The sequence below is a fragment of the Dermacentor variabilis genome, chromosome 6 (genome assembly GCF_050947875.1).
Source record: "Dermacentor variabilis isolate Ectoservices chromosome 6, ASM5094787v1, whole genome shotgun sequence".
NCBI classification, from domain to species: Eukaryota; Metazoa; Arthropoda; class Arachnida; order Ixodida; family Ixodidae; genus Dermacentor; species Dermacentor variabilis.
Genome location: NC_134573.1, coordinates 196,169,816 through 196,189,902, shown reverse-complemented (window position 1 = coordinate 196,189,902; position 20,087 = coordinate 196,169,816). Strand labels below are relative to the sequence as shown.

At 49.4% G+C, this 20,087-nt stretch overlaps 2 protein-coding genes and 1 long non-coding RNA gene across 6 annotated transcripts in view; 1 reads left to right on the top strand and 2 right to left on the bottom strand.

Moving 5' to 3' along the window:
- The window catches only part of LOC142586040 (E3 ubiquitin-protein ligase SHPRH), a 444,374-nt gene that overhangs the window by 73,105 nt on the left and 351,182 nt on the right, over positions 1 to 20,087 (bottom strand). The window lies entirely within an intron of this gene.
- LOC142586039 (uncharacterized) lies at positions 10,392 to 11,645 on the bottom strand. The gene is made up of 2 exons (XR_012829191.1): positions 11,416 to 11,645; positions 10,392 to 10,493 (listed from the first exon to the last, which is right to left on the bottom strand). It is a non-coding gene; the product is annotated as an uncharacterized LOC142586039 (long non-coding RNA).
- Positions 11,790 to 15,885, top strand: LOC142586038 (uncharacterized). The gene is made up of 3 exons (XM_075697263.1): positions 11,790 to 11,993; positions 12,801 to 12,894; positions 13,089 to 15,885. Exons 1-3 carry the CDS (start codon positions 11,841 to 11,843, stop codon positions 15,500 to 15,502), a joined length of 2,661 nt encoding a protein of 886 aa, XP_075553378.1. The 5' UTR covers positions 11,790 to 11,840; the 3' UTR covers positions 15,503 to 15,885.

Sequence of the window (20,087 nt, the reverse complement as noted above, 5' to 3'; positions counted from 1 at the left end):
CTACGTATGGGGAGTGCTTCACGCCTGCTTCACCTGCGCCGCGGGTCGGGGCGGTATTGCACCAACTTCGGTTTCGGCCCACGTATTGGGACCGCTTAACGCCTGGTTCACCTCCGCCGCGAATCCGCCCGGCATTACACTATCTTCGATATTGGCCCACGTATGCCGATTGCTTAATGCCTGGTTCACCTGCACCGCCAGTCGGCCCAGCATATCACCAGCTTCGGTATCGGCCCACGTATGGGGACTGCTTAACGCCTGCTTCACCTCCACCGCGAGTCGGCCCGGCATTGCACTAACTTCGGGATCGGCCCACGTATGGGAAGTGCTTAACGCCTGGTTCACCTGTGGCGCAAGTAGGCCCGGCATTGCACTATCTTCGAGATCGGGCAAAGTATGGTGAGTGCTTCACACCTGCTTCACCTGCGCCGCGGATCGGGCCGGTATTGCACCATCTCCGGGATGGGCCCACATATGGGGAGTGCTTAACGTCTGGTTCACCTCCACTGCGAATCTGCCCGGCATTACACTATCTTCGGGATTGGCCCACGTATGACGATTGCTTTACGCCTGTTTAACCTGCGCCGCGAGTCGGCCCGGCATTGCACTATCTTCCGGATCGGCCCACGTGTAGGGAGTTTTTCACGCCTGCTTCACCTGCACCGCGCGTCGGGCCGGTATTGCACCATCTTCGGGATCGCCCCACGTATGGGGAGTGCTTAACGCCTGGTTCACCTCCGCCGCGAATCCACCCGGCATTACACTGACTTCGGGATTGGCCCACGTATGACGATTGCTTAACGCCTAGTTCACCTGCGCCAAGAGTCGGTCCAGCATTGCACTATCTTCGGGATCGGCCTGCGTATGAGGAGTGCTTAACGCCTGGTTCACCTCCACAGCGAATCCGCCCGGCATTACACTAGCTTCGGGATTGGCCCACGTATGGCGATTGCTTAACGCCTGGTTCACCTGCGCCGCAAGTCGGCCCGGCATTCCAATAACTTCGGGATCGGCCCACGTATGGGGAGTGCTTAACACCTGGTTCACCTCCGCCGCGAGTCGGCCCGGCATTGCACTAACTTCGGGGTCGGCCCACGCGTGGGGAGTGCTTAACGCCTGCTTCACCTCCGCCGCGGGTCGGGGCGGTATTGCACCATCCTAGGGATCGGCCCACGTATGGGGAGTGCTTCACGCCTGCTTCACCTGCGCCGCGGGTCGGGCCGGTATTGCACCATCTTCGGTATCGGCCCGCATATGGGGACTGCTTAAGCCTGGTTCACCTCCGCCACGAATCCGCGCGGCATTACACTAGCTTCGGGATTGGCCCGCGTATGGCGAGTGCTTAACGCCTGGTTCACCTGCGCCGCAAGTCGGCTCGGCATTGCACTACTTCGGTTTCGGCCCACGTATGGCGATTGCTTAACGCCTGGTTCACCTGCGCCGCAAGTCGGCCCGGCATTGCACTAACTTCGGGATCGGCCCACGTGTGGGGAGTGCTTAACGCCTGCTTCACCTCCGCCGCGGGTCGGGGCGGTATTGCACCATCCTAGGGATCGGCCCACGTATGGGGAGTGCTTCACGCCTGCTTCACCTGCGCCGCGGGTCGGGCCGGTATTGCACCATCTTCGGGGTCGGCCCGCGTATGGGGACCGCTTAACGCCTGGTTCACCTCCACAGCGAATCCGCCCGGCATTACACTAGCTTCGGGATTGGCCCACGTATGGCGAGTGCTTAACTCCTGGTTCACCTGCGCCGCAATTCGGCCCGGCATTGCACTTCTTCGGGATCGGACCACGTATGGGGAGTGCTTAACGCCTGGGTTCACCTCCGCCGCGAGTCGGCCCGGCATTATGCTATATTCGGGATCGGCCCGCGTATGTGGACTGTTTAACGCCTGGTTCACCTACGCCGCGAATCCGCCCGGCATTACACCAGCTTCGGGATTGGCCCACGTATGGCGAGTGCTTAATGCCTGGTTCACCTGCGCCGCGAGTCGGCCCAGCACTGCACCATCTTCGGTATCGGCCCGCGTATGGGGAGTGTTTCACGCATGGTTGACCTCCGCCGCGAGTCGGCCCGGCATTACAGTATCTTGGGGAACGGCCCACGTATGAGAAGTGTTTAACGCCTGCTTCACCTGCGCCGCCAGTCGGCCCGGCATTACACTATCTTCGGGATTAGCAAACGTATAGGGAGTTCTTAACGCCTGTTCACCTCCACCACGAGTCGGCCCGGCATTGCACTAACTTCCGGATCGGCCCACATACGGGGACTGCTTAACGCCTGCTACACGAGAAAAAATTGGAGGACGCTTAAACTTCGCCTTCAAGAGTGGAATGCGATAGCATTATCGCACCCCGTTCGCACCGCCCATTCGTTCGCTCGGCATGCTCTTGAGTCATACAAAGGCATCATTTTCATGTACACTTGTGATAGATATAATCGCTCCAGTACTAGCCCATATTTCTAATATCTGCCTTTCTACCGGTGTGTTCCCGTACAAAATGCAGATGGAAAAAGTAGTAGCATTGTTCAAGAAAGGTGACAAAACTGCCTTACCTAATTATAGACCTGTGTCAATTCTACCGATATTTTCGAAATGCGTAGAAAAAATAATTTTTTGCAGAGTATCAGAATTTCTGGACAAGCGCAACTTAATAACTAAGCATCAGTACGCTTTCCGGAAAAATATATTAACACAGCTAGCTTTGCTTGAACAGAAAGAACTAATTCTAAATAATTTTGAGGAACGTTTGCTAACATTGGGAGTATTTGTCGATTTTTCAAAAGCCGCCGATTGTATAAATCATGATCTCTTGCTTATAAGTTACACCACTACGGCATACGCGGCAATGCACTTGACTTGATTAGGTCATATCTTGGTCATAGAAAGCAGCTTGTACTAGTAAATAGCTTTAAATCTGAAGTTCGGTCGGTCAATGTAGGTGTACCCCAGGGCAGTATTTTAGGGCCCCTATTCTTTAATATCTTTATTAACGATTTAGTAAACATTGATGTTGATACGCGTTACGTAATCTATGCTGGTGACACTACGTTATTCTTTTCAGCTAACCGCCCTGACGAATTGATTATAAGAGCTAATGCAGTTTTGAATAAACTATACACATGGTCATTTGACGAAGGTTTGACTATTATTTCCCAAAAAAACTAAGCCGTTATTATTTCGCGCTAAGAAAACGCAAATTTCTCTAGAGGAAGAATTGCTAATGAACAATTCTAAAATTGAACTTGTACACTCGGTAAAATCGCTAGGTGTATTTTTTTATCATACTATGACGTGGCAGAGCCATATAGATTTTCTTGCTAGTAAGCTTTCACAAATCACTGGTATATTTTTATTCCTTGAACTATCTCCCTCGCTCTATTAAGTGCTTGTTATATAATTCACTTTTTCTCAGCAATTTAAATTATTGTTGTTTTGTCTGGGCTACCACCTCTGACACAGACATCAACAGGCTGTACATACTGCAAAAGAAGGCTCTTCGCGTTATTTGTAATAAACTATACGATTTCCCTTCAGCTTACTTATTTCATAAACTTAACAGACCGAAAGTACAGGCCCTTTTAAGATATCGTTTAGTGCTTGCGTATAAAAATGAACAGAAGAAGAACATAAACTACATTACTGTTATGGCTAACTTAAAGCTACACGAAACTCCATACAGCGCAAGAAAGCCAGAGTAATGGAACGTACCAAAATCGCGCACAAACTATGGATCACAAATGCTGTACTCCAGGCTACCTCGGTTATTAAACGATCTTATTGTATTGTTAACAAAATTGATATTGCAACTTGTTTTCCTCCTGATATTCTTGATTTTTTCTCTCATATGTGAGTTGTACAATGCCTATATGCTATTGAAGTGCAGTGAAATTTTGTGTTTTTGCTTGCTTGCTCACATCTTGCTTTTGTTGTATTTTCTTCCTCGCTTGATTTGCGATGCGTATGCATGATATGTTGTAGTGCCTGAATATGTATGTCCGTGTTTTTCCGCTCTGCTGCTCCCTTCTCTTTTCTGTATTAAGGGTATTTCGGGCTGGTCAAGCTGCTACGAGCAGCTTTTTTCCCCACTTTACCCCCGCAAAGCTGTATTTAGTTTTTGTGGAAATAAAGAATGCATACATACATACATACATCCATCCATACATACATACATACATACATACATACATACATACATACATACATACATACATACATACATACATACATACATACATACATACATACATACATACATACGTACTTCTAAGTCACCAGCGAGCAAGATACTGATGAGCAATACAGTGTAGTGCACCCGGCAGCGCATTTACATTCGCTGGCCTGAGCAGCCGGTCGACTGCAGCGCCGCCCCCGCGGCACCAACGGGAACTATATATCTAGGTAAGTTTTCGCCCTAGGGGAGCCTAGCGCCCTAGGTGTCGTGTAAAAAAACGCGCCTAGCTCCGGAACGCCCTAGCCTATACGTCCCATAGAAATATGGAAATATACCATAGCACAGGATAGTGCGCGGTAGCATTGTTTGCGTCAACTCGCCGGAGCAGCGCGGTGGGTGGTTCAGTGCGCGTGCACGCAAGCATCACGACCACGAACGAAGCGATACAAGGTGGAACAGCGCGTTTTACGGCAATCGAGTTGTGTGTGTGTGTGATGCGCTTGGTGCGTGTAAAGAGCAATCGAGTTGCGTGTGTGACGAAGGTGTATGCGCAAACAGCACGACCACGAACGAAGGTGGAACATCGCGGTTTGGCGTTTGGTGTGTGCAAAGAGCAATCGAGTTGCGTGTGTGACGCGTTTGTTCGCGCAAACAGCACGACCACGAACGAAGCGATGCAAGGTGGAACAGCGCGTTTTGCGCAATCGAGTTTTGTGTGTGTTTGACGCGTTTGTGGTGTGCAAAGAGCACGACGACGATCGCGTTGAAGACGATCGTCTTCTATCTGCGCCAGAGCAAACCGATAGATGGAGCAGGGACTAATACTTCCCGTTGGTGTCGCGGGGGCGGCGCTGCAGTCGACCGGCTGCACAGGCAAGCGAATGTAAATGCGCCGCCCCGGCACTGGTAGACGGCACCGCTTCCATTACACGCGTCTCAAGAGCGAGCGCGTAAGGCCCTGCAATACAACACCCGTCGACCCGCCAAGGGGTGTAAGACAATGCGCTACGGCGCAACGATCACTTACGAGGCGCCCCGCATCGGACTTTGCACACACCAATCACGCGGTGAGCGCCGAGCAACGCAGCGTTCGGCGCGGCAACGAAACGTGCGCCTGAGCAAGCGGAACGGACCAAAGAACTCGGTGTCTCGGAAGGAGAAACGATCTACGCGGGCCAAACGTCGTAATCGGCACGGACAGCCGGGCCGCGACGCGCCATGAAGGCGGACGCGATCATGGGGCTGACGCCTCGATGGGACCGTCCTCTATCTCGCTTTGGAGCACCTCGCAGACGCATGACTCCTCGCCAGTAGAACGGCACACATCGCAGGGGACGCTTTCCCAACAGACGCGCTACGGCGCAGCGATCACGGCAGAGGCGTCCCGCATCGGACGCTGCACCTAGGAATCGCGCTGTGAGCGGAAAGAGGAGCCGCGTCGCCTAAACACGAGCGTTCGAGTGACGCGTGCTGGAAGTTGGAAGGGGAGAGAGCGGGAAAACTTATTAAACGCAAGGATATTGTGGCATCTTCGCACCGGTCCCCGCACGGCCCCAATGCGCTCAAACGAGACGAAGGGGAGAAGCGGTAGGATGCCTCGATGCGCGCCCGCTCTCCGCTGAGTCTGGCGCCACTCTTGCAAGGGGTCGTCGCCGCCGAAACCGGTTCTCGGGAGGCGCCGCCGCCATTTTCTTGCATTCCGTTCCCGCCGTCCCGCCGATGGCTTCGCTACACGGAAAGCGGCATTCTTCACGCAGTCTCTTTTAGGAATGCCTGGCTGCTGCGTTCCCCAGTGCACTAAAGGCTCAACCAGACGTACGCGCTCCAATGCGCCCGCACGCGCCGCGCTGACTCGACGTCGCGTCGCGCCCGACGGAGGAAGAGGGCGCGCACCCAAACGATGCACGAGTTGCCGCGCGCAGCCGCGCGTCTCGTCGCGGCGGCGCAGTGTTGCTAGCTTGCCATGTTCAAGGCAGTCTAGCCTTCGCTTAACGGCCACGTTAAGCAATGTGTTACATATTGCAAGAAAACGCAATAATTTTAGCTTAAAATTTGTTTTTATATTTCAGAAACATATTTTACGAGAATGGCTGGAGAATGTTTTCATTTCCTAGAGACCAAAAAAGACGACTTCTGTGGACTGTGAAAATCAAGCGGTACAAGTGGCAGCCGACGAACTACTCATGTATCTGCAATGCAAGTACCCAATTTCTCAGCAGCGCCAAATCCATTTTTGGGCTTACGTACAGCTTATCTGTGCAACTGTTTCTAAAAACCAGACGTACGATTTTATGTGTTCATGTTGGAGCCGTCATCATGCTTTTGCGGCCTTCTGATCGCTGCAAACGGACGTAGCCTCTTAGAGCTGGGGGCCGACATGAAACCTCAGGCACATTTGCAGCTCTATTTATTTGACTTGGCATCACGAAATAAGGCACAGCCTTATAAAAATATAAACGATTTTTCTCAGCCACGAAACGTGATCTGGAGCGCATCACACTTCACCAAAAGCCCTCGCTGCCCACTTTTGACAGGCGCATACAGCAGTGTGGAGGGCGAATCCTGGAGCTCAAAACAGCATGCGTTGCGTTATGCTCGTGCTTTCTCCGTGTTGCTCCAAATGAAGGTCTTTTATACTTTTTCTTGTGCACGAAAATTATGATATTCAAGACATTTATTCCAGCTTATCATAGTCACGGAAGTAGCGCATGGAGGTGAAAGAAATTTGTGAATTACGCATTATTTTGTGCATGTGTGCAGATGTGAGCCCATATGCGTGCCAGTGTCAGTTCGTTCGGTTTCCTTCTTTTAATGTCATTTAATCTTATTTCTCGGGTGAATAAGGCACCTATATTAACAATTTTTCGTGCAGGCTCCCTTTGAAGAATCCTGTTTTGAACAAAACCGAGCAGTTGGATGGAAGAAGCTGAAGCCAAATGCTGTACCAATGGTTTTCCCATTCAGAGGTAGGTATTTCCAATTTGACTCACCGCCTCATTCTTTAAAAGTGCATACATTCGTTACCGAAAGAGTGGTGGTCGCTCGGAAACATTTCAGCAGTATTTGAGCCGCTGGCCCGATATGCGTCACTTATTTTGATTTTAACAGGTTATGTATGTATGTACGTATGTATGTATACATGTATGTATGTATGCACCTACGTACGTATGTGCGCGTGTGCGTATCAATGCTGCTTCTGCCGCTCTTATCGAGAAGCATTTCTACCTAATCAGTTGTGCTGTCGATCGGTTCGCGCAACAACCTTAATCTCAACACACACACTTAACACATTTCCTCTTGAAAAAGGGAATCAGTCGCGTTGGCTAATTAACGTGTAATTAACCAAGGCGATTAACCAGTACTCACGTACTCACGTACGGGGCAGAAACCTGGAGGCTTACGAAAAGGGTTCTACTTAAATTGACGATGACGCAACGAGCTATGGAAAGAAGAATGATAGGTGTAACGCTAAGGGATAAGAAAAGAGCAGATTGGGTGGGCGAACAAACGCGCGTTAATGACATCTTAGTTGAAATCAAGAAAAAAAATGGGGGTGGGGGGGCATGGGCAGCACATGTAATGAGAGGGAAGATAACCGATGGTCATTAAGAGTTACGGACTGGATTTCAAGGGAAGGGAAGCGTAGCAGGGGGCGACAGAAAGTTAGGTGGACAGATTAGATTAGGAAGTTTGGAGGGACAACATGGCCACAATTAGTACATGACCGGAGTAATTGGAGAAGTATGGGAGAGGCCTTTGCCCTGTAGTGGGCGTAACCAGGCTGATGATGATGATGATGATGCTGAACCAAGGCGACATTGTAATTAATACAGGGAGCGGATACCTAGTCAGGTACTTATGTATACCTATTTGTCCCCCTACCCTTAGGTTTACTTTGTGGAAAACTAAAAACTCAATAAAAAATTGCCGAGACGCTGGCCATGCCATGTTTCCGCATTGTCTTGATTTTCCATATTCCTTGATACCGCGTGTTCCCTCTTCTTAGTGCTTAATTTGATAAATGGTTTGTGCATCTTTCTGCTTGCAGTCGCTCTAAGGAAGCGAAAGCCACCTAGAGACAAAACGCAGCCTGTGCCCATATCCACCAATGAAGAGGTAAGCAACCCCGCTGAAGTACCTCACGCCGGATCAGAGGCAGGGGAAATGCTCCCTGAGTCAACTCACACGGTATCGCAAGAGGCGTCATCGAACAACTTACAAGTCAGTAACCCAGGTGACGATGCTTTGAACGTCGAAATTCCAAGCTCGACAGATGAAACTCCCACAGCTAGTGAGACGCAAAGGAATAGCAAGGATTCCCTCCTTGGAGCAGCAAACAATGAGTATGCCTCTTTGACAGTTCTCAAGAAGTATGTAAGTGATGGACGGAACTGGATCTATCCGAGCAGTGAAGTGATCCGCACTCCAAAGAACTACGAGGAGCATTTCACGGGTGTTATCGCGTGGTGTACAAACAATATGCACACGATGAAGTCCCCGCTGAAATCGCTTACGGAATACCTTGCGAAGGTAGACCGGCCATGCCTGAACACATGTGCAGACCACAGGGAAGCAATAAGTAAAATGCTGATAGCCACCTACACAAGACTGTGGCTACGTATCCATTTACGCCAGTACCCAGCCACACGTGCCGGAGGTCACGGAAGCAAAACTTGTGCTGGTGTTAGTCTAACTTAAAGACGCTGTAATAAGTACGAACTTTTCGTATACATGCACATAAGCATGAGAAAAAGTCAAGCGTAGTAACCATAAGCAGCATCATAACTGCAGTGAAGTGTGTTCGTTATCATTTTAAACATCATGTATTTGTGGATCAAGGTATTAAATCCTTGTTTTTCCTTGCGCCTAAGCCTTCATGTTTTGATTGCATGGTGTACGCATGACAGTTTGCAGCCAGGTAATCCTATGTCACCACGGCGAAGAATATTGCTGGTGGACATAACCCTGCCATAACGGCGAGAAGTTGCCCGCCGTGCTCCTCTAACGTAAAAAAAAAAAGATCTGATATACCTTCACTAATCGTCTCGAAATAGCGAATGCGTCACCGAATCTTTACTCCTAGTTTTCATCTACCCTAGAAAAGGAATAATTATCAAAGGTAAAGGCCCATTCAAGCCCCCACTGCTACCGGGGCCAGCACTATCAAGGCGCGTCACGCAGCCAAGGCGCGCACCGCGACCAGCGTATGCAAGAAAATGGCGGCCGCGCTAGCAGACGACGTGGTTGTCCTCACCCTAAACGGAGTGCGGGCGCGCATCGAGACACCCTAAGAAGCGGTAAGAAGCGGGCGAGTGACGCGCCACCTGTCGGGGCAGCGCCGTACATTGCGAGGAGGGGGTCTTCTGTGTTTGCCGCAAGATGGCCCCCTGCGTGTGCGCCAAATAGTGTTCCTGTATATGCTCCCGCAGGGAGCAGAGTTGCGCATAGGTCCGCCGTCGTGATCCAGCTCTGCAGCGAAGCCACTCCTCGTGCGCGCAGGAGCCAAATGCCGCGCGGTGTTCCGCCTTTTTCTCTAGTGGTCGCGAGCTACAAGCGCCAATTGTTCGCAGGCGCTTAGCAAAGGGCACTTCTTAATACAGGCTACGCTCAAACGAGTCATTCGTGCAGTCGTAGGGGGTGGGCTTCCAACCAACCGAAACTTTGTATGTACCTATGTAAACAGGCATATACAAACACACTCACGAACGTACAAATAGGGGGTAGGACCGCCTTCCATTCCCCAAAATAAAATACTCCCGTGGCTCGAACAGCTCCAAAGTTCGCTCGCAAACGCGCAGTACGTTGCCACAAAACGCGGTGCAATGATTTTCAGCATGCATATGAAGTTGTCTTATCACTGTCAGAAAGCAAGAAATGTTTTAAAGAGTGTTGAAAACTCCACACACGTAAGGTGGACACTAAGCGCATTTTGGCTGTTGAAACCAGCCTATTAATGACCGTCGCCAAGAGAGCTATCGTGCCTGCAGTTATGTCAGTGACCGTTAACAGAGCGTCATTTATCACTAACCATCGTTCACAACAGCTGCACGTTTTCGATAAATGCGGTGCAGACACAGATTTAAGCGCATTTCAAATGTTCACATGCGCACATTTTAAGCAACGCTTGCTTTTACGATTCATTCATACCGCAGACTAATCAGCTATATAGTAGCAGCAAATCTGCAAGTAGAAAAAGATTCAAGATGCATGAGCTTCTAGATCAAATTTATTTCATACAAGGGAATGCATGAACGGCTGCTGGCAGCAGGCCAAGTGTGCTGGTTCTTGGAACCTTGGGGGCAGAATTCAAAGAAACTGGAAAGGCAACAAGCTATTAAGAGTAGGTTATTTTTATTGCACTAATCACATCAAGATGGCAAACTTGCAGAGTAATTATTCACACAGTGCAGACTGTAATCTGACAACACATTTTTCTTGATCTCTTACCACTCGGAAAAAAGCCCGTAGTTGAAGACACTGTATCAAATCAATGAAATCACTGAAGCAGCTTTTGGCCAAAAAGCCAGGTTACAAAGCTTTGTGACCTATCGCATCAGAGGCAAGGAAATTCTACGTCATTGAACAGTGCATTCACTCCACTCCCGCCCACAGGAAACAGCATTCACCAAAGCACAACGTAGATTTCTAGCGTGTTTAAATGAACGACAAGTTTTTGTTCCACTGGCCGATACATGATGCTCACAAGCTAGCACACATACAGTTGCGGCTTAGCTTCTATGGCAGCAATTAGTTAACAAAATAAATAAGCCTGTGCACTTCAAGACAATACATTGACTGGAATCAATTTTACTGTTCTCAAAACTTCACACGGAGAATGAATATATTACAATTATCACAGCTCGAGAGCTAAATATGCATATGCCAACTTAGCACCCGTTTTACCCTTGTTCCCTTGTGTGCTTTCTGCAACGATGTCCTAGCTCTTCAGAAATTGCGGTTGACGAGAGAGGTACATATTATTCATTTCAATTTTAAACTCTGAAGGGTGCATTCAAACTCAAGAAGCCCAGACTTGTTAGCAACAACACTCTCACTATAGTATCAGTGTGTCTGCAGCTAGTTTGCTTGGCTGAAGCATTTACTCCTATGGCTGACTTCCGTGCGGTTTGTGCAGTGTGGTGCGCCGCACCCCGTCATACTGGAATACAAGTGCCAGTACGATGTGTTTCGTATCACTTCACCAAGGTCCTTGACTTCACGTCGTCGAATACCGTACCTGAAACCCGCAGCTGCTCCTCTCAACGCACGATCGACGGTCCGCTGATTGCAATGGCGATGGCACTGACGGAAACGACAAATTCGCATGAGTTGGCGATGCGCCCGTAAAGTTGGCTTCGCAGCGGCGCGGATCATTTGACGTCATTTTTCGCGCTCGGCCAATAGCGGTGCGAGCGGCGCCGGAAAAGGTATGCGCAACTCTGCTCCCTGCGGGAGCATATACAGGAACACTAGCGCCAAATAGGGTGCCTCGATGCGCGCGCCCCCGCTTAGGGTGAGGTCACCCTTTGAACCAGCCGGCGCCGCCTAAACCTGTTTTCGCGCGCTCCCTCCGCCATTGCGTTGCCCGCGTCGACTTCGCCACGCTGCTGTGCGGGCGTCCTCGAAACGCTGCTGCGTTCGCGCGGCTTTCATCGGCGTAGAATGCCTGGATGTTGTGTTCCTCAGTGCTCCAACCATTCGAGAAATGGTTGGAGGATGTTCCATTTTCCAAGGGACCCAAAAAGGCGGCTTCTGTGGCTGGTGCGAGTCAAGCGTGACAAGTGGCAACCGACGAACTCCTCGTGTGTCTGCAGCGTAAGTGCCACATGTTGGTTCAGTGCTGTTTTTGTTGCGATTTATTTGTATTTTGTTGCGTTTGGGCAGCTAAGTGTCGTTCAATATTCTTCTTGCTCGGCTTAAAAAAGCTGCGTGAAACACTAAAACAAAGTAAATGAGTTTCACTACAGCGCGGTACAGGCCATTGTCTGCCGCTTGCTTGTTCGCATCCGAAATTGCACGACACGTGTCCGCTGGGGAATACGTACCACGCGTGCTTTCGCCGCTTCTTTTCATTCAAAGGTAATTGCCTTTACTAGGCGCTTGCCAGCGAATTGCGGTCTGGGCCCAAACATTGCATCAAGGCACAGAGCATGAGGACAAGCAAGGGCACATAAGCTGTGGCAATTACTGTGCAAATGGATGGTCCAGGAACCAATTTTGATTAATTCACTCACGATTTCTGAAGTTGTTTTTGACATGTGTGCGGCGTTGGGTAGCTTCCGCTGCCTATTAACCGGACGCTTCGTCCTACGACGCCGCATTATGTCAGTAAATGAGATTAACAGAGATCGTTGTTATGTGCAGATTGAGGCGCTCATTCGAGTAATTCGCCTGATATTTCGACTAATTTGTTCTTTGGCCTGTTAACCCGACGCTTCGTTCTGCGATGGCGGATTAAGTCAGTGAATGAGATAGACAGGATATGTTATGTGCAGATTGAGGCTCTCATTCGAGTAATTCGACTGATATTTGGACTACTGTGTTCTCTTGCGTGCTGCCTTCATTGTTTTCATTATCGAGCCGGAAATGCGCCGCTAATTTCAATATCAAATTCATCTGCAGGCTCATTTCGAAGCCAGCAGCTTCGAACAGAACCGCGCGGATGGGTGGAAGAAGCTCAAGCCTAATGCTGTACCAACGGTGTTCCCATTCAAAGGTGAGATGCCTCCTGACCCTGGTATTTGTTACCACGTTGCTTATCGGCTCATTATCTACATTTGAAAAAGTTATGTGAGGAAACGATTCATGCGCATACATATTAAATTTTCTGGCGCGCCTTCTATTCTGCTTTTAGTTAACACAATCTTAAATATATGTAATGGGCATTTTTTCTTATTTATCTGTTTCCAGAACTTCCTAAAGAGCGAAGGCCACCAAGGGAACGAAATGCACACGTGCCTGCATTATTCAGTGACGACGCAGCCGCACACAATTCTTCACGAGAAGTGAGAAACGTTCTTCCCTCAACTACGCAGGAATTTTCTCCCGCTGATTCTTCGTCAGACGGGGAGATAAATGAGAGATTGGCGGCTACGGAAACCAACAATGCTAATGGGCAACTTACTTCGACCCCCAGGGATGCACGGCTTCAAGAAACTGCAATAGTTACTGCGACCCAACCCCTCGATTCTGAGGCAGCTGAGCTTAGGAAGAAGATTGCAGATCTCACAGCAGCCAATAATAAGCTTAGACAACATCATAACGAATCTAAGAACACTGTCAAAAAACTACAGATGCAGGTACGCAAGCTGCAGAAAGAGGCAACTAATTTCTCACGAAATACGAAGTTTTTAAATGAAGACCAAATTCGTGCTCTTTCTCGGAACAACAATCATGGTAATTCGTGGTCAGCGCAAACAGTAAAGCAAGGTCTAAAAATTAAATTTGCTTGTGGAACCACCGGGTATGAAACACTCAGAAAGATTGGCTACCCTCTTCCATCCAGCAGAACGTTAGCAAGAAGAATTCAGGGCCTGAAGTTTCTGCCAGGTATCCTGCATGAAGTGATCGACGTCATGAGGTCGAAAGCAGAGGGAATGGAGGACGTGGAGAAAGACTGCGTTCTCTTTTTAGATGAAATGGAGATAGCACCCGGATTTGAACTCGACCGTGGCGAAGACGTGCTTCTGGGAGGAACGACGTTGCCCTCAAAGCCTGAAGAGCCAGCCAATCATGCTTTGGTGTTTATGCTAGGTGGGGTAAACCAGAGATGGAAGCAAGTGATAGCCTATGAATTCACTGGTAGGCACGTGGACGGCTCTGTACTCAAGGCATATGTCCTGGAAATAGTGCAGATATGCAGCCAGATTTCTCTAAGAGTCCGTGTTATCACATGTGACATGGGTGCAGCAAACCGCGCTATGTGGAGAGAATTTGGCTTTTCGAGCCACCGCCATTCGACAACTTCGTGCTCAATACCTCACCCAACCTTAAAAGGGAAGGAACTTTTTTTCATCTCGGACCCGGCACATGTCCTTAAGAACCTGAAAGGACAGCTTCTAAGCTCAAAAGTTTTCACACTCAGTGATACTACAGTAAGCAGGAACGGACTGACGGCCTCGAAGGTGAAATTGGAGCATGTACAGGCCGTCTTGGATTATGACGCAGCCAACGAACTTAAGGTAGCACCAAATTTGTCAGAAACCCACATTAGTTGTGGGCACTTCACCAAAATGAAAGTAGGAGTCGCTGTCCAGCTCTTCCGTGAAGCCCCACCAGCTATTCGGTTCCTAATAAAAGAAGGAGTGATTGAGCCAGAGGCCGAAACAACAGCGTGGTTTATGGACCTCGTTTCTAGGTGGTATGCCCTCATGTCATCGCGTCATCCCACCATGGCGCTAAGCCGCAGGAACATTACTAAATATCATGCCGCCTTGGACACACTACGCACGGCAACAGACACCATCAGAGAACTGAAAATGGGCACTGGATCTCAGTGGAAGCCATCGCAAGCAGGGGTCCTAATTGCGACAACGGCTGTCCTTCGCCTTCAAGAAGTGCTTCTTGGCAGTGAAGGGTATGAATTCCTCCTCACGAGCAGGCTGTTGCAAGACTGCCTAGAAAACCTTTTTTCTGTGGTGCGGCTCATGAAGCCAGTGCCCACTGCGTATGACTTGAAGTGTGCACTCCGACTCGTCAGCGTCAGCCACTTTCTTCACACTCCGAGATCAACAAGCTACGAACTTGACGACCGCGAATACCTTGTCGATCTGCTTGCACATAGCAAGAAGGAATGTGCAGAAAGCGAAGTCGATGAAATCAACGACACGGAAATTCTGTTCATTGAAGAGCTCACGTCAACCGAGTGCCGCATCTTGTTTTACCTTGGCGGTTTTATTTTGAAAGGAATTTTGAAATCTATAACTTGTCCGCAGTGCAAGGCTGCTCTCCTTGGCAAGCCTGACGATCAGTATGCTTCCCTGACTGCACTCAAGGAATACGTCAGGGATGGGCAAAACCTCGTATATCCAAGCGCTGATGTCATGAAAACTTTAAAAAACTACGAGGAACATTTCACCGCTGTCAACTCATGGTGCACAGGCAAATTTTTCACCATGAAGTCGCCACTTCGTTCTCTGATAGCCTATCTCGAAGGCATAGACAAACCCTCAGTGAACACATGCATGGCTCACAAAGAACGAATAAGCAAAATGCTGACTGCTGCATATGCCAGAGTGAGGCTCCGAATTCATCTCCGACAAATTCCGAGCACTCATCCTAGTGGCCACGGAAGCAAGACTTGTGCAGGGGTCAGCCTTGCGTAAGCAAGCTGGAATCTGCAGTTCTGCGAGCCTTTTCCTTCAAAGTCTGAAGTCTGCATCTATATATATAGTGATCACAACTATTTTATCAATTACGGTCTATTTAACATAAATGTCGACTTTTAAAAAGTGCAATAATGTTCAGTGTTCACGTTCCCATTAAACACAAATCTCTAACTTTGTGTGTTTTCATAAGCACTGAATAAATGATTTCATGTTTGCTTGGGTAACAGCTTTTGTATTCATCTGGCTGTTACCAGACGAAAAGGGGACTTTATATTTTATTACCGTTGCTGATGCTGTTTCTTCAAAGCGTGCAGAACCAAGACGTTGTTGCATTGACCGCGTCGGCTGAATTTTCTTACCGATCAAATTCACTCACTTGCATTGGGACATCAGTGAAGTTTCCCATGCAATCCTGTTTACCGTGCCTCCGTTCACGAAGAAAAATGCCCATTCAGCCTTTTAACGCCCTCCGCATAACAGCGCGGGAGAAAGGGGGTTAACCCCAGTCGCTGCCGAGCGTGAGATAGGGAGCCGGAAAGCGGAGGAGTCCGTTCTCCGCGAGAACGAGCATGCAGTGGGAACGAGAATGGCGGCCGCCGTAGCAGACGACGCAGATGTCCTCACCCTAAGCGGGGGCGCGCGCATCGAGGCACCCTAGCGCCAAACGCAGAAGAAATGTAGCGGAAACGTACTTCACTATTCGTTTAAGGCGGGACGTGGCTTTGAAAATAAACTTCCTTATTTCTTCATGGATTTTGATGAAAATTGGTACAAATGTTTAGAATGTCTCCCTGATGCTTCCATAAAAGTTGCAGAGCGATATCTTGAGAACATATAATTCAATTTTATTGAGCGGAATTTTTCTCCGCCTTACTTTCTGGGGAGCTTTAAAAACGTGATAGAAGGCTTGTTAAGTATTGACTGCATAGCTAAATGTGTGGTGAAGGTCGTAACATTCTTGCATTTTTTTTTCGTAAGACAAATTTTTTGTAGTGCCATATTTTATGTTACCTTCACATCAAGCACACTTTCAGGAAACTTTCAGGGTAGACGAATAGCCATATCGTAAACTTACAAAGGGTCAAGATAAGAAAGCGAGAATTTCACGACCTGCGCTGCAGCCCAAGGAACGTGACAAAAGAAACGGAGTCATAATATGCTAAACGGTAACAAAGAAATCAGCTCCAGACACTGAGCAGAAAGGCAGAAAAACAGTTTTGAGAAAACGGCTCTCAAAGTTTCACCTTCTCTTCAGTTCTCTAAAAGGCATCAAATTTGTAGCCTTCGGGATGTTTTGTGATGTGGGGCTTCTTGTACACGTGGCCTCTGGTCTGGTGTGCTTTCCCCCCCCCCCTTTTTTTTATAGGGTATTATTTGCTGCTTTAGCTCTACAAAGAGCATGGTGCCTAGGCTTCAAACCAAGTGACGTGCAGAACACTCTGTGTGGGCATGAATATAGTTCCAGTGTCCATTCAGGCAGCCTGTACCCGCAGGCTGCCCGATTGTACAATATTGAGGCTTTTTTTTTTTTTTTTTTTTGTAGAATTGACCATGTTACTGAATGAAGGCTCTGAGTGTCAGCAGCCTCCCAAGTCATCTTTACTTGACAATGGCTGTAGAACTTAGGATCAGAGAGCCAGTGATAGATGTGCAGCTGCTAGGTGCTTTCCAGAATTGTAGTTTTGTATGATGCCTCGAGCACTTCTGCAGCCAGGCGTCTGTGCCAGCCCAAGGGGCCTAGTGAACAGAGCTCATGATGAGGTTCTCTTTATGAAGGGGTGGTATGACAGATATTGCTACGAGCTATCGTGACAATAGAGTGAAGGCGCAATATGCTTGGTTGCGGGTCCGAGATGACGACGCGCGAAATGCCTAGCCGCAGATACAAGGAGCCGACGCGCGATGTGCTTAGTCGCGCAGTTCGAGATGCCGACGCGCGAAGTACCTAGCTGCGCTGTCCGAGGTGCCGACGCGCGAAATTCCTAGCCGCAGGCTCGAGGATGATGATGATGATGATGAAAAACGTTTATTTGCTCTATTTTGCAGTGATTTTTGCGGCTTCAGATGGAGTCTTCCATCTTCTCTCCAAGGTCGGTTCCCCTAGTCTAGGGCTCCGCTGAGGGTAGCTGCCCTGCGTGCACGCCTTACTAGTCCTTGTTGGACTTTCAGGATGTCGCTGGATAGCATCCTCTCCCACTGTTCCGCACTCGGGTTTTTTATTATGGCTAGCCCATCTGTTTTCTGGCAAGCCCATGTGGTATGGTATAGGGTTGGTTTGCCTCCGCACCATGGGCACTTGCTCTGCAATTTGCATGTAAATATTTGTGGCACTCACGCCCGCACGCCAGCGTCGAGTGATGGTTGCCTGATGATTAGCAAGTGTGATTATGATACATGCATAAATGTGGGATTTCCCGGAGTAAATCTTAGTTGAAGTTCCGCGCCTGTCTTGTGTGTTCCTTCATTGTCCCTTGTTTTTGTGCGGTTACATGATGCATTCCAATATCGACCACCAACTAGCCCGCCTATCCCTGTTAAATACGTAGGGATCGGCCACGCTACTGCGATTTCCGCGTAGCGGCCGTTCTCACACGTCGAGATTACGGCGAGTGGAGACGTCCAGACTCGCGAGGTGCAAAGAGCCGAGCAGACGACGCGAGCGCCGGACCAATGGCGAACCGCGCTGGAGTCACGTGGCGGGCGCGGCCAATCGCAGACTCTGAAATGACCTTCAAACATTAGCTTTTTTTTTGCGCTTGTTTCTGCATGGAGGAGATCACTGAAACGGCAAAATTGAAGATGGAGAAACGCGCTTTCCAACGAGACCAAGATGGCGGCGCTCGGTCGCGCCGTTCCGGAGATATTGTGGCTTGAAAAGCGCTGTTCTTGATTTCCGCGAGATTTTTCGCCACCTTGGCTGATAAAACGAATTTTTAGAGCACTTCTAGGTGGTTTACAGTGATGATATTTGGGTATCAGATAGAAAAACGGTTATAGAAACTGAAAATGTGATTTTCAAAAAATCGATTTTTTGGCAATCATTCACAATGCGAAAGCCGCGTCCCCCCTTAACTGCGACTTCTGTCATTTACATGCTCATAATTACCGATATACACCACAGTATAACTTTCTACGGCACGTTTCTAAGGCAACACCGCATTCACTAGAGGCGCTTTTGTCCCATTTGAACCATCGAACTCATGGCTGAGTGACTTCCTCTTCAGCCACCGAGGTGAGCGGACGCGGAATGTCGGGCTCTTCACGAGCGGCTTCAGCGACCCTTTTGGGCCGCGGTATCAGGTCAACTGAAAAACCAGGTCAGGACTACCAAATGATTTTACCAACGCTGCCAACAGGTGCGTCCGTTCTGCATGCGGTTTTTTTTTTTTTTTTACATGGTGACGTTAAGGCGAGGCCTTACAGAGTGGAACATTTTCGAGACGCTCTTACACGGCTGTCTCTCATGCCGGAAGTGGTTGCGCTGCGTGCATATCAAATGAACCATCTGTGGGCGGTGACTTTCAAGGACGAAGAAGGGAAAAAGAGGATTATCGCTGCAGACGCGTTTGATGTCAAGGACCACCGCTGTGTGGTCGTCGACCCGTGTGACAGAGGCGTCCGTATCGAGCTCTACTGGCTCCTTCACGGTGTACCTGACGACGACGTTCGCACTGCCTTGTCGCCTTTTGGAAAGGTGACTGAGATCACCAGGGACAGGTGGCCGGTACAAGGATGCGTCGACAAAGGGTCAACCACCCGTACTGTCACTATCAAGCTGAAGGCAGGCGTCACCGCTGAAGACTTGCCCCACCAGCTGCGAGTGGCGGAAGATGTTGCGCTCGTGCACGTCCCTGGCAGAGCTCCCCTCTGCCTCCGATGCCGTGGCATCGGGCACATACGACGCGAGTGCCGTGTACCACGCTGTGGGCTTTGTCGTCGTTTCGGCGACGACGAGACCCAGTGCGTCCGAACCTATGCCACAGTGACAGGCCCCGCGTTGAAGGAAGATGTCACAGATCACTTGGTAGATGTGGTCGACGCAGTGGAAGCCACAGGCGAAGTTTCCGAAAGAGACCCAGCCCTCGGTGTTAACGTCCCTGAAGAAGGCAACGACTGTTAATGCAGACAAGTCATCGGACGGCTGGAAACACCCATGGTATATGACACGGTGGAACCAACTAACTCAACAGAGGTCGAGGTAAAAGAGGCCAAAGAAACGTGCACATCAACAGAAGTGACGACCGGCGAACAGCATGACACTGACGACACCATGATGCCAACGTCAAGTAGTGCACCTGCTAAGAGGCTTCACGAAGAGGCGGATGAGCAAGAGGAAAATAATCAAGAGACTGGGAATGACGAGCCTCCTCCGAAAGCTACCCCGGGACGCCGACCGGCGTTCAAGCCCAAGCCCGGCGTTCCAGCCAAACGCCGTTCTACAACACGCGGAGGCGTACCTGGGTTAGAAAAAATTGTTGTTGAGACGTCTGGGGACTGGGGTTTGTGGGCAGGATGTGCGTCGGCCGTCGTCATTGGGCCATGAAGTCCAGAAAACCATGGCCCGCCTCCCTAGACCGTCGAG

Coding starts and splice junctions, on each gene's coding strand:
- LOC142586038 (XM_075697263.1), top strand. CDS start 11,841: ATGCCTGGATGTTGTGTTCCTCAGTGCTCCAACCATTCGAGAAATGGT. Junction 11,994..12,800: donor ACTCCTCGTGTGTCTGCAGC/GTAAGTGCCACA, acceptor ATTCATCTGCAG/GCTCATTTCGAAGCCAGCAG. Junction 12,895..13,088: donor AACGGTGTTCCCATTCAAAG/GTGAGATGCCTC, acceptor ATCTGTTTCCAG/AACTTCCTAAAGAGCGAAGG.